Source organism: Myodes glareolus, chromosome 19 (assembly GCF_982192425.1).
Source record: "Myodes glareolus chromosome 19, mMyoGla1.1, whole genome shotgun sequence".
Lineage (NCBI taxonomy): Eukaryota > Metazoa > Chordata > Mammalia > Rodentia > Cricetidae > Myodes > Myodes glareolus.
This window is the reverse complement of record NC_142044.1, coordinates 18,493,845-18,507,832: the sequence shown is the minus strand read 5'-3', so window position 1 is coordinate 18,507,832 and position 13,988 is coordinate 18,493,845. Positions and strand designations below refer to the sequence as shown.

General features: G+C 39.5%; 1 protein-coding gene across 1 annotated transcript in view; it reads left to right on the top strand.

The window, feature by feature from the left end:
• Positions 1–13,988, top strand: part of Taf2 (TATA-box binding protein associated factor 2) — a 59,943-nt gene that overhangs the window by 28,442 nt on the left and 17,513 nt on the right. The window contains exons 17-22 of the mRNA XM_087898780.1: positions 2,119–2,259; positions 5,765–5,875; positions 7,202–7,395; positions 9,060–9,199; positions 11,454–11,523; positions 13,194–13,303. Coding sequence (XP_087754906.1) covers positions 2,119–2,259; positions 5,765–5,875; positions 7,202–7,395; positions 9,060–9,199; positions 11,454–11,523; positions 13,194–13,303 — 766 coding nt within the window. The remainder of the gene's footprint in view (positions 1–2,118; positions 2,260–5,764; positions 5,876–7,201; positions 7,396–9,059; positions 9,200–11,453; positions 11,524–13,193; positions 13,304–13,988) is intronic.

The following is a 13,988-nucleotide window of genomic DNA, read 5'->3' as shown; positions in this document are numbered from 1 at the left end:
GGCTCAGCAGTTAAGAGAACTGGCTGCTCTTCCAGTTTCTGAGTTCAATTTCTCGCTGCCCCGTGGTGTCTAACTACCATCTGTAGTGTGATCCGGTGTCTACCTACCGTCTGTAGTGTGATCCGGTGTCTACCTACCGTCTGTAGTGTGATCCGGTGTCTACCTACCGTCTGTAGTGTGATCCGGTGCCTACCTACCGTCTGTAGTGTGATCTGGTGTCTACCTACCGTCTGTAGTGTGATCCGGTGTCTACCTACCGTCTGTAGTGTGATCCGGTGTCTACCTACCGTCTGTAGTGTGATCCGGTGCCTACCTACCGTCTGTAGTGTGATCCGGTGTCTACCTACCGTCTGTAGTGTGATCCGGTGTCTACCTACTATCTGTAGTGTGACCCAGTGCCGTCTTCAGACGTGCAGACATACATGTGGACAGAGCATTCCTAACCATAAATAAATAAATCTTAAAAAAATAGAAAAGAGAGTCTGTGATTGTAGTGACTTAGGTTTTCACGTGAGAATACATAAAATCAGCACATTTTATTGTTCCATTGTGGTAGTTCTTTTATTTTAGTTTAGGAATTGAAATTAGTGGTAAATAATCTGTAATAACAGTCTATGATTTAACATTCTAGAAAAAGTTAATCTATCAATAAACAGTCTTTAAAAATAAATCTGAACCCAGAAGAGTGCAGACAGAAAGCTGAGCAGTGCTGTCTACCAAGTGCTTAATGCAGCCAATGACAGCCTTGCTCCGTCTCATGGACTCTCAGATGTTAGAGGGAAAATGGGATTATTTGCTAGGAATATATTTCACTGGTGCTCCGCAGAGTTGTGATTTTTGTTAAATTCCTAGTAGAGCCATAAAACTATAGGATAAAGTATTTAATCATAATGTCTTTCATTTCAGATACTTTTATTGGCCCTAAAATGTCAGTAGGAAGAGTTTTTTTGTGTTTTTTGTTTTCTTGAACTCACAGAGTTCTGCCTGCCTCTGCTTCCCGAGTGCTGGTATTAAAGGTGTGCGCCACTGTCCTGAACATTAATAGTTATAGGAAGGAAATGGTTTAAAGTTTTGAACTTTGAACTTTTCTGAAAGTTCTTTTCCCAGGATCTCTTACGTTAATTTATTTTCATATTTTAATAATTTAGGAATTTGTTATTGTTTTGCATCAAGTAATCTAGTACTAGCCTTGCTTACTTAACATAGCATTTGCTTGGTACATGAAGTTCAGTCTTTCTTTTCCCTTATTTTTGTCTTTTGTAATCTTGGGATATTTAGATATTCTTTAACTGTGAAGCCTGGGCTTCTTTTCATGTGCCCACATCAGTTTTAATTAGCTAGAATCGCAGTGGCACTGCTTTTGGGCAGCTGCTACAGCAAGGCGGGCTTACAGTACTCTGGCCTCATCAGCTTCGGATTGAGAGACACTGGACACTCAAGCCTGTGTACTAGTTCTGAGTTAGTTGTCGCCAACAGAGTGCCAGGGATTTTCACCAGCTAGAGTAGGGTGTGTGGCTTGAGTAAGAGAAAACAGCCATTCACTCAACATTAGCTTCTGCTCTTGGGTAGGGACAGATACCAACATGGGAACACTTAAAGGCCTTGTACATGACTTGGGGTGGGGGTAGGGGGATGTACCCTAGACTGGCCTGGAACTTATATTCATCAGTATTCATCTTCAAATAAATAATGCATCATAATTAGCTTCATTTTCTCTTGAGTAGACTGAAAAACATTTAAAACTCACAGTAATGTTTTTACCTTATAAGCTTAAAATATCAGAATTACATCTACCTAAGTGTATAGGGACAAACCAGTCAGAGAAGCCTTTGCAAGTATGCATTCCTTAAACACGAGAGAATGCTGGCATTTAGACATTAACTTGTGCACAGTGGCTGTAAGTGCACATAGGAGTGGGGCTTTTGGTTTATCTTGGGTTGGTTTGTTTGGTTGGGTTTTTTGGTGGGGGAGTTTGTGTATTTTTCTGGGAATGGGTAATAAAAGACCAACTTCTATTAATTTCCAAGAACTGTAGTGTTGACTTTTAGAAAGCCATTTTGTCTTCAAAGTGTATTTCTAATGGTGATGGAAAGCACTGCATCCTCTGATTCTTTACAGATTGCAAACTCAATGGTGAGCACATGGACAGGACCACCAGCCATGAAGTCTCTCTTTACTCGAATGTTTTGTTGTAAAACTTGTCCAAACATCGTGAAAACAAACAACTTCATGAGTTTTCAGAGTTATTTCCTGCAGAAGGTACTCCTTGCTTCTCTTTGTTCTTAGTCATGGTTTTATAATAAACAAACTTTAGTGATGCTCACCTAGTATGATTATTTTTAATCCACAAACTCTTGTATATGTATTTAACTTGGAGATTATTCATATATAGGTGTGCATTTCTCACAAGTCTGCCTCTGCTCTGAAGTTTCCTAAAATTTTAAGTGGTTACTAATTTTTTTCAACTTTATATAAATCATATCCACATCACTTGTAACATGAAGAGAAATGAATGCCCTTTGATTGGTAACCTGGGCAGCTGAGGTATGGAGTATGTGCACACCTTCTGATAGCTGGCCTCCTAGAATGGGGACAGTACATTCTGAATCAGAAGCAGCCCAGTTCAGAGTACCAACGCTTTGCTTGCTTGCTTGGAGACAGGTGTCATGTTGCCCTGGCAGCCTACAGGGTGCTGCACAGGGAGGGCAGAGCTAGCTACAGCTCTGCTAGTGCCACATTTATTTTTTTAGAATGAAGAAATTAGACTAAGTGTATAGAGTGTGTTTAATGTTAAACTTGCAGGAAGTTTTTGTAAATGATAGGTTAAAGGGGGAGTGGAAGTGTGGGTGCATTGAAGCATGGGAAGGTGACTGGTTGTTAAGTTGTTTGGAAATCATTTACACGGTCTGTTAGTCTAAAGAATGAAGACTAAGGTTAGATTAACTAACTCGAACTAGTATGAAGTGTGAAGTTAAAGAGGAGAAAAGAAATAAAAGTGATGTCTCGATCTTAATTGAAGAGGTGGGCAGCTGCTGAGGGCAAAGCAGAGAAAAGAATCAGTGGGATTTGTTTCGTTCCATATGGAAGATTAGGAATCTCCAGGCATATTTGATAAAAACAGAAGCCAGAGGAGAAAGTTAATATAAAACACAGGCCAGGCTTTGAACAGAAGAAAAGGTATGAACACAATTTTTTTCCCTCAAGCCTTTAGAAAGGAAATTGTCTTTGAAGTGAAACTGCTTCTGTAGCTCAGAAGACGGTGGAAGAAGGGCCCAAAGCAATAAAAGAGCCCGGAGACTGTTGTGGGACATCTTTAGGGTAGGGTGGGACAGGGCTGTTAACACTCTTGACCTCTTAGCTGCAGCTGCGGAGAATTACAGGACTAGGTTCTGTAGGGAGGTGGGGGGGGGGATGGACTCACTAGACCCCACCCTCCCTTGGGGCTTACAGGCTGCTGATGGCTGTGAGAGCGGGAGAGTTGCTTTCTTCAGTGGTGTAGCAACTGGAAAGGTGTCACGTTCCCATAAGCAACCCTAATTAAACTCAGTAGGTCACCCAAAAATAAAGTAGTAAAGAAAGAAAAACAGACATGATACTGGAGGGGAGTCCTGACTGGAGAGAGAAATAGGATTAGCAGGAGCTGGTGGTGGGGCTCTGGTTATGGGGTAAAAACACGAAAGAAAGGTAATATGGAGGTTAGAGATTTTGTTTGCTTTTTTTGGAGGGATGTTCAGGAGGCAGGGTTTATCTGTGTAGCCCTAGGCTGACCTTAAATTCAGAGATCTGCCTGTCTCTGCCCTCACAGTGCTGGAGTTAAAGGCATACACAACCACTACTGGCCTGGCTTTTGTTCTAAGAAAAGAAGATTGACTGGACAGGATAAGAACATATGTGTGTCATAAAGATAATTAAGGCCTTTTTTTTCCCCCTTGAGACAGGGTTTCTCTATGTAGCTTTGGAGCCTGTCCTGTCCTGGAACTTGCTTTGTAGACCAGACTGGCTTCGAACTCACAGAGATCTGCCTGCCTCTGTCCTGAGTGCTGGGATTAAAAGTGTATGTCACCACCATCTGGCTATAAATAAGGCTGTTTTTTTTGTTTGTTTGTTTTATTTCGTTGTTTGCATATATTGCTTGCTTCCAAAATGAGTTTGTGTGTGTGTTAGGTTGCAGTGTAAAGTTTATTTTTTATTGTGGGTTGAAGTAGGAAACTTGGAAAGATAATGTGATTAGTCCAAGTTGACTTTTATGTAATACTTGTAGTTGGCAGAAGAAAAGAGTGCCTAGCTCAAACACTTACATTTCCGTTGTTAAGGAGCAGAATAAGCAGAGAACAGATTTTCCTGTACGCAAAAGGAACTTTCCCTGCATCAGTACCTGTTCTCATTGCTGTGACAAAGGCCGCCGAAGGAAGGCAGGGTTTGCTGTGGCTCACAGCTGGAGAGGGTCTAGTCCCTCTGGCAAGAGAAGCATGAGACAGCTTGTCCTGCTAGTCACAGTACACCTACAGTCAGGAGTCATTGAAATATAAATGCTGGTTCTCAGCTTACTTTCTCCGTCTTATTTGTTCTGTAATCCCAGCCTGTGGGATAGTGCCACCCACAGGATGGATCTTCCTACCTTCCAGCTAAAGCTCTGGAAATGCCCTCAGAGGTTTGCCCAGAAGTATGTCTCCTAGGTGACTCCAGATCAGTCACACTGGCAGTGAAGATTAACTGTCACACTACAGTTGATTCTATTTATTACCTCTGTATATTGCCCCTTTTACTTGAGACAAGTTTTCTTACTCTGTAGCTCATGCTGGCCTGAAATTCCTAATCTTCCTTCCTCTACCTCCAGTGTGCTGGCATTAGCAAGAATGTACCACCGTTCTCACTGCTGCTCTTTTTTTTTTTTTTTTTTTTTTTTGAGACAGGGTTTCTCTGTAGTTTTTGGTGCCTGTCCTGGAACTAGCTCTTGTAGACCAGGCTGGCCTCGAACTCAAAGAGATCTGCCTGCCTCTGCCTCCCGAATGCTGGGATTAAAGGTGTGCGCCACCACCGCCCAGCTTACTGCTGCTCTTTTAAACAAGAAAATGAGCCATTTATTTTTTATTGTCCAGTTTACAAGGGAAAGTCTTGATCTCTTCCATGTTCTGAGGAGGACCAAGATTTCTGTGCATCTACTCTTCTATCTCGGGCTGAAATCATTAGCTTTATTTCACTAGCAGAACTTGCTATCTTGTGTTTGTCGTGTTTCCACTCACAGAAAGTTGCTTATAAAATTTTAAGAAGAAAGGTATGCTGAATTTTAGGTTACTATCTGCCCTTAGTCCAAGGGCTGGTAAGCTGTAGTTTGCTTAATGCCTCTTGCTCATGTATTATTGAGCCCTAAAAATGATCACGAGGAAGCAACTAGCCAAAGATATGCAGAGTAGTGGATAGTGAAGGTGGAAGTTAGAATGAACCAGTGCTGGAATTGTATACCCGTTCCACTGTATCACTTAGAAGTGGATTAAGACCATTTATGTTATATATTCTTTCTTCCAGCAAGTGAGGGTTAAGGCACATAGCCTGTAGAATATGTCCAGTCATGAAAACAATCCCTGGGTTTCTTACTTGTTTCAGCAGTGATGCTTTTAGATGGGTGTGTAGTGGGAGATGGGGTATTAGGCTCCATCTGAATATCTGTGTTAATCCCAGAGTGATTCTCTTCATAGCCCAAATTGCCATAGTAATGAAGTTGAGTTCTATGCTTAAAACTTGTTTTTCTTTTTTTTTTTTGTAGACTATGCCAGTTGCCATGGCTTTGTTAAGAGATGTTCATAATCTTTGTCCCAAAGAAGTTTTAACATTTATTTTAGACTTAATCAAGTACAATGACAACAGGAAAAATAAGGTATGGCATTTTCCTCAATGATTATTACCCAGTACCCTGTGATAACTTGTTTTAGGATAATATGTGGGGGCCCCCATCTCCAGGACTGCAATAAAAGGAAGGAAGAACACTTGTTTGTAGAGTCATTCGTGAGTCATTTATTGTGTATGCATGTGTGTATGTTTGTGTGTGTGTTTCTTTATCTTTTCTTTTTTTAAAGTGTGTGTGTATACATGTTTGTGTCTTGTCTGTCTATGCACCGTGTGTAGGAGCTCATAGAGGCCAGAACAGGGTATCAGAGCCCCTGGACCTGGAGTTAGAGGGGGTTGTGAGCCTCCACGAAAGTGCTGGGAACCAAACCCCAGTCCTCTGTTAGAGCAAGTGCTCTTAAACACTGAGCTGTCTAAGCCACCTCTCCATCCCACTCAGTGTGTCTTCCTTTTTTTTTTTGTTGATAATTTCCTCAGTTATATGGTGATCTTTAGATATGGTATGCTTATACTTTAAGGTGGAGTGCTAGGTGATTGGAAGGTTCGTATTGATAACAAGACTTGTAGACTAATGTTTTATTCATTTTATAGGTATATCTGTTGGTGCATATGGGTCTGTATGTGTTTGAGAACGTTTGTATGTGGGGATGCATGTTTATGTGTGTGCCCCTGCATCCTGACACTGGGATTGATCTCAGGTGACTTCTTGATTGCTGTCTCTCACCAGAATCCAGAGCTTGGCAGTTTGGCTAATTGAGCTAGTCAGCTTGCTTTAGGGATTCTGCTCTACCTCCTGAGTGCTGGGCTTCCATGTGGGTTCCCATCCTGCCTGGGTTTATGTAAATACCAGGGACTTGAACTCTAGTCCTCATACTTGATAAAGGAATTGGGGGGACCCAACAGAGTTTTAATGTTTATTTTAGACTTAACCAGGTACAAGCACCTTATCCACTGAACCATCTTACCAACTCCTAGTAGACTACTAATCTTTGTTTTTCTCTTTTGGACAATTTATGGTCTGGTTAGGAGACTGTAGGAGGATCTTAGACATAGTGTTTAATATACTAATAGATCACTGATGAGCGCAGCCTTTTCTGTTTTTTTCCAAATCATAAGTCTATACAAAGGATAGGTTGGTATTTACTAGAAAACTTGGTGATAGATGCATTATGTTTTCAGTGTGTGTGTGTGTGTGTGTGTGTGTGTTTGTGTTGCTGGTGATGAAGTCAGAGCTTTGTGCATAGTAGAGATGTGCTCTGCTTACTTCTGACCTGAGATGATTTAAAGTTATATGTGTTGTTTTAATATCTCATGAAAAGGCTTAATTGTATTTGTTCTTAATTATTCTTTGGCTTAGTTTTCAGATAACTATTATCGTGCAGAAATGATCGATGCTCTGGCTAATTCCGTTACACCTGCTGTCAGTGTGAATAATGAAGTTAGAACTTTGGATAACTTAAATCCTGATGTTCGGCTAATTCTTGAGGAAATAACCCGGTTTCTGAATATGGAGAAACTTCTCCCAAGTTACAGACACACTATCACTGTCAGGTGCTGTTCTTTGCTGCTTCTTTAAATGTGTCTTATTTCCACAACTATACCATTATTCCTATTCTATTAAATTGGGGAGAGTAAAAATAAGAAATTTTTAAATTTAAATTTTTTGTTGCTGTTGTCATCTCCAGATAAATTGATAATATTTGGAAAGTAGCCTTTAAAGTTTTAATTTTTGTAATATAATTTTAAATTTATACAATACAATTTCCATTATATGTATCCTCTAATTATCTAAAGCATATGTTATTTTGTCCTGTTGTGCATATGCACATATACTCCCATGTCAGCACATGGTCTGTGGGGCACTTGTGCTGTGATGCTTTTTTCATGGTCAGAGAACATCTTTGTGGATTTGGTTTTCTCTTTCCACCTTTACGTGGACTCGGGATGGAACTCAGGTTCCCACGCTTACACATGTCAAGTGCCTTCACCTGATGAGCTGTCTGACCAACCGTAGAAATTCTTCATAAGAAATCCTTTTCTTGGGATCATGTTTGATAATAGTCACTATTGTGTAAAGAGCCCCATTGGGGTCTCTGAGACAGAGCTCATGTAGCCCAGCCTATTAGCCATGGATTTCCTTGGTGACTCCTGATCCTTCTGCCTTCACCTTTCAGTGCTGGCGTGCGACCAGACCTAGCTCGTCAGCCTTCTTTTCAGAACTGCAGTTCTCTGTCTGCTTTTGTTTGAGTTTGCTAAAAGTTGATTATTGATTATAAAAGGAAAATTAGCTCCTTTATTTTATTTTATTTTAGTTATTGGTTTTTTTTTTTTTTGAGATAGATATCACTATGCCTTTCAGACTGACCTGTAGACCACCAGGCTGGCCTTGAACTCAGAGATTTGCTTGCCTCTGCCCCACACCAATCTTACCCCTGACCTCCACTTGAGCAAATGCTGGGACCAAAGCGTGTGCACAACACCCAGCTAGCTTTTCATTTTTATAGTGAATGAATAAGATTTCTGGAGAACATACTCTATTTAAAATTATTATATTTTTATCGCTAAGTACTTTTTTTTGAAGTGTGCTTTGTTGACATGTGTGTGGATCTAAGATTCTAGACATGTTAATTAGTTTAACATAAAATTAGTTTTTATGGTATTTAAATATCAATATTAAAATATTATCAAAACATTGAACATTACAGAATTGAAGTGCAATCAAATCCTGAAGTCTTTTTTTGTTTGTTTGTTTGTTTTGTTTTTTGAGGCAGGATTTCTCTTTGTAACCATAGTTATTCTGTAACTCTGTAGACCAGACTGAATTTAAACTCATATCTGCCTGCCTCTGCCTCCTGAGTACTGGGATTAAAGGTGGACACTACCACTGCCAAGCTTAGTATATTTTCAACAACCACTGCCCAGCAAATCATGAGTATTTTTAAAAATTGTTTCTATTTGATTTTATGTGTGTGAGTGTTTTGCCTGCTCGTATGTCTGTGCATGTGGGCATCAAACTTGCTAGAGACAGGTGTGAGCCTGTCTCACCTGTAGGTGCTGGCTGGGAATGGAACCCTAGTCCTCCGGATGAGCAGCCAATGCTCCTGACTGCTGAGCCATGTCTGCAGCCCCCAAAATAAAGGTTTTTAACTGACTGACAAATGAATCTTTGAAGTTCATGATACTTCAAAGGTTGTAATTAGCTTTTTTCTCACTAGCTGTTTGAGAGCCATAAGAGTGCTTCAGAAGAATGGACACGTGCCAAGTGATTCATCTCTTTTCAAGTCCTATGCTGAGTACGGCCATTTTGTGGACATCAGGATAGCAGCTTTGGAAGCTGTTGTTGATTACACTAGAGGTAATGCTATCCAGGTGGGACTTGTTCTGTTACGCCCAAAGTCATCACCATGAGACCGAATCTGATGCAAAAGCAGTCTGTTGCGAGTTAACTCAGACCTCCCCGTCCATCTGGAGGAGCAGCAGTCTGTATAACATAGTGTGGCCACCAGCTGCGCGATTTTAGTTTCTCTCCTATAGGTTGCCAGGTTCTCATTCATGTTGGGAATTAGACATCCACACAGTTCTTGAGTAACATTCTTTTTTCCCCAAGATTTTATTTTGGGTCAGGAATGGTTGTACATGCTTTTAGTCCTCACTCTTGGGAGGTAGAGGTTGGTCTACATAACAAGCTCCAGGCCAACGAGGGTTGTATAGTGAGGTTCTATCTCAGAAAAAAAAAAGTTTTATCCTTTTGGTTTTGGTTTTTGTTTGTGTGTGTGTGGTTCACATACACACACATACAGATTCCCACAAAGGCCAAAAGATGTTTTCAAATTCCCTGGAGTTAGAGTTAAAGGTTATTGTGAGCTGCCCGATAAGGGTGCTGGGAGCTGACCTGTAGTTCTCTACAAGAACAGTAAGTGCTCTTAGCTGCTGAGCCATCCGTCCAGTCCCGTTGTGTAGCATTCTTAATGACAAAACTTGCAAAAGAAATTTTGAGATAGATGGAATATATGTAGACCAAAAAAATAACTAAGATAGATGAGTGTGTAAAATGAAGAAGCTGCGAAAACCAGTCATTCCTATACAATAGCATAAGCTTAAATGCTTGCTTAACTTGTGGTAAAATTCAGTGTTTATTTCAGAAATAATTGTTTAATAGTTATATGCAAGTAAAAGAAATGTGCAAGTATAATATTTGCCCAAAAGTTAACCTTGTAACAGAAATAGTGAACAAAGAAGTTGATGTAGGCCAAGCTCTGCTTAGAATAAAAGGAGATGGAAAGTTTCATGGGGAGTTCCAGGTTGTGTGTAAACCAGAAACATGTATAATTAAGACTTTTTATTTAATTCTTATAAATTTCAGCAGTCAGGAAACAGAGTAGTAACCATATTGTGTTAACATATGTTTGCTTTGATTCAGAAAGAACTGTGATTTTAGTATCCTTTCATTTAAGAGATTATATAAATGTGATTTTCTGTTATTAAATGAAATATTTGACAAGCAATGAACATATATAATTCTGTGTCTGTATATGTTTTGATATTTTGCCTACTTAAAATCTAGACTTGTTGAGATCATGTAATTTGTTCGTGTTCCTAACCTTCTTTCCTAAGATAGATGAAGGTTATGTGTCTCAGAAATTTGAAAAATTCGTGAGTTAATACTACCCAGAATGAAATAGAATACTAAAACATTAAAAAAAAAAATACAGAACTGGGGCTGGAGAGATGGCTCAGCGGTTAAGAGCACTGACTGCTCTTCCAGAGGTCCTGAGTTCAATTCCCAGCAACCACATGATGGCTCACCACCACCTGTAATGAGATCTGGTGTCTTTTTCTGGCCTACACGTGCAGGCAGAACACTGCATACATAATAAATAAATATTACAAAAACACAAAACTAATAAGTATAATTTGAAATATTGAATGGTGCTTAGTTACTAACCATAAATTCTGTAGATTAAAATATTGCTGCTTATATTAGAGGAGGAAAGAAGGAAAACTGTTGTGCATAAAATTTTGTAAATAAAACTTTCCAATTCTTTTTTGCTGTTGTTGTTGTTATTGTTTTTTGAGACAGGATTTCTCTGTGTAGCTTTGGTGCCTGTTCTGGAACTAGCTCTTGTAGACCAGGCTGATCGCAAACTCACAGAGATCTGCCTGCCTCTGCCTCTTGAGTGCTGGGATTAAAGGTGTGCACCATTACCACTGGCAAGTTTTCCAATTCATAAAAATGTCTTGAAAAGGTAATTAGCAATAGTTAGTTATCATTTTATGTCAGTTACAGTCATAACACGTATTTGTAATTGCCTTTCTGACTGGCTTGGGTCTTAGTGGAAGGAACCATGTAGACAGAAACATGTTTATATTTATGATGCTTTTGTATGTCAGGCCTCTCTAGGAGTTAAGCATCTACAAAGTTAGGCAGATTTTGTCCAAAAGATTTTGTCTAATTTATGGCTTTTAATACATTATAACTTGTATTGGTGTTTGGTTGAATTTTAGTGTGAACTACATACTGGGCACTATTTTAATGTCCCTGCTTACCACTTACTATTTTATTTGTTATGTAATTAACCCTACATATATTTACTCATTTTTATTTTTAGTGGACCGGAGTTATGAAGAACTTCAGTGGCTACTTAATATGATTCAGACTGATCCTGTACCTTATGTGAGGTTAGTATATATATATTTAATATCTTGAATATGAGTCATGGACCATTTCTGAAGATTATACATGGGAAAGGTGTTTATGATTTTTTTAAAATTTGGGAATGTGTTATGTGCATTTTTAAAGTCTTTTTTGTTTTCTTTTTTCAAGACAAGTTTTCTCTGTGTAGCCCTGACTGTCCTGGAACTCACTCTGTAGACCAGGCTAACCTTGAACTCAGAGATCTGACTGCCTCTGCTTCCCAAGTGCTGGTATTAACAGTGAGTGCCACCACTGCCTGCCCTCCCCCCTTTTGTTAAATTAAATTAATTTATTTCTTTTACGTCCCTCCCGCAGTTTCCCTTCCCTCCTCTCCTCCCATTCCCTCCCCTCATTCCCCAATCCACTCCTCCTCTGTTTCTCTTCAGAAAGGGGCAGGCCTCCCGTGGGTATCAACAAAACAAGTTTAAAGACGTTTTCTTATTTGATCTTAGAAAGATTTTCAAAATACATTGTTAATAGTTTGTAAAGAATGGAGATGATGATGCCTTGTGTATCCCAGCTTATAATTGATTTCTCTATTTATGTCATTTGGGAGCTTATTTCAGGCTATCCTCCTTTTTGCTCATTTAAAATCGTTTTATTCCTTTTATTTATTTTGTCTATGTCTGCATGCATGTGTACCACAGCAGTTTGTGGAGGTCAGAGGTCAGGTCTTTCCTCATGGAGCCATAGCACCAGCTCCCAGTTCTTTGTTTCATTTCTTTCAAAGCCGTGAGTTTTAGTGTTTTTATTCTTAGGTGTTTTAAGTGTATATCTGTGTGCATGCTATCTGTTATGTGCATGGTGAGTATTCAGGCATCTGAGGCGGACAGTAGAGGGCAAGAGATCCTCTGGAACTGGAGACGCTGGCAGTTGTGAGTCAGCTGACGGGTTCTGGGAACCAAACTCCCATTCTCTGTAAGAACAAACACTCTTAACCACCGAGCCATGGTTTCCAGTCCCTAGCATGTGAACTTTAAAGACCAAAAAAATGTTAAAAGTTTAGTGGTAATTTCAGAGATGTCCCAGAGTGCCATTTACAAATCATAGACAGGTTAGAAAACACTTGTAGTGTCCAAAAGCCTTAATGGTTGATCTCTATGGTTCATTTTGGATATGTGTAAAGTAGCTGGACAGAAACTTACTTTTCAACTTACTGCAAATTGAAAGCATACAACGTTAATATGCTCTACAGGGCAAACTACCTAACATTCAAAAGGCTGAGGCAGGAGGATCACTTAAGTTTAGGAGTTGAAGACTAGCCTGGGTAACACAGTGAGACCGCCTAGAAACTCACCCATACTTTATGCCATTTGCCCATAATCCTGATCTACTCATAGAGGAAGAGATCTTGAAGGATTGTGTTTATCCATAAAGATGATCTAATAGGAAAGGAGAAAAATTATTTTTTATGTGGTTTTTGTTTGTTTGTTTTTGGTTTTTAGAGACAGGGTTTTTTCTGTGTAGTCCTGGCTGTCCTGGAACTTGCTCTGTAGACTAGACTGGCCTTGAAGGTGCTGGAATTTAAGGTGTGTGCCACTAACACCAGGCTAAAAAAATAGTTTTCATATCTTCTATAGTGTTTCTTATTCATAGCACCAGTCAACAGATGGTTTTTTAATAATCCTTTTTTTTTAAATTTTTATTCTTGCAGGCATAAGATTCTAAACATGTTGACTAAGAATCCACCATTTACAAAGAACATGGAGTCTCCCTTATGTAATGAAGCCCTAGTAGACCAGCTCTGGAAATTAATGAATTCTGGTAAGAGAGCACTGACTTTCAAAACTGTCACTTGTTTTCATTTTATATCAGATTTTTAAAGATGTGTGTGTGTGTGTGTGTGTGTATGTGTATGTGTGTGAGAGAGAGAGAGTGAGAGAGAGTGTCTGTGTGTGTCTAACCTGGTTCTGACTGGCCAGAGAGCCCAGTGACTTCTGTTTCTGACTCCCTAGTGTCCCTAGTGCAGGAATTCCAGGGGCATGTCACCACGCCTGGCTTTTACATGGGTACTGGGATCACACTCAGGGCCTCATACACAGTTGCCTGTACTTCACTCTGTGAGACACTCTCCAGCTCCTCCCCTCTCCACCCTTTAAAATAGGATGTCTCACTTTTACATTAAATGTAGAACATCTTTTAGGATGTATTTACTTTGTTCTGTACTGTGGTTGCAGAAATGAAAACTGCAAACTTTGCATGTCTTTTAAGTAATTAAAGGACTATTAAACACAAACCTTCATAATCTTTTCACCTCTTTTCTTTAGCCCTCTAGAGGCCTTGTTTAGGGATAACTAATTTCATTTTTATTTTTCCAGGACAGTGAGTGAATGTAGAATAAGAGAAAATATGTAGTTTTAAAGACTGCATACTAATGTTCCCTGTTCTCAATTTCAGAGAGCATGCCATCTTATTGTAGTATGAGTTTTCATCCTTTTGAGTGAGATCA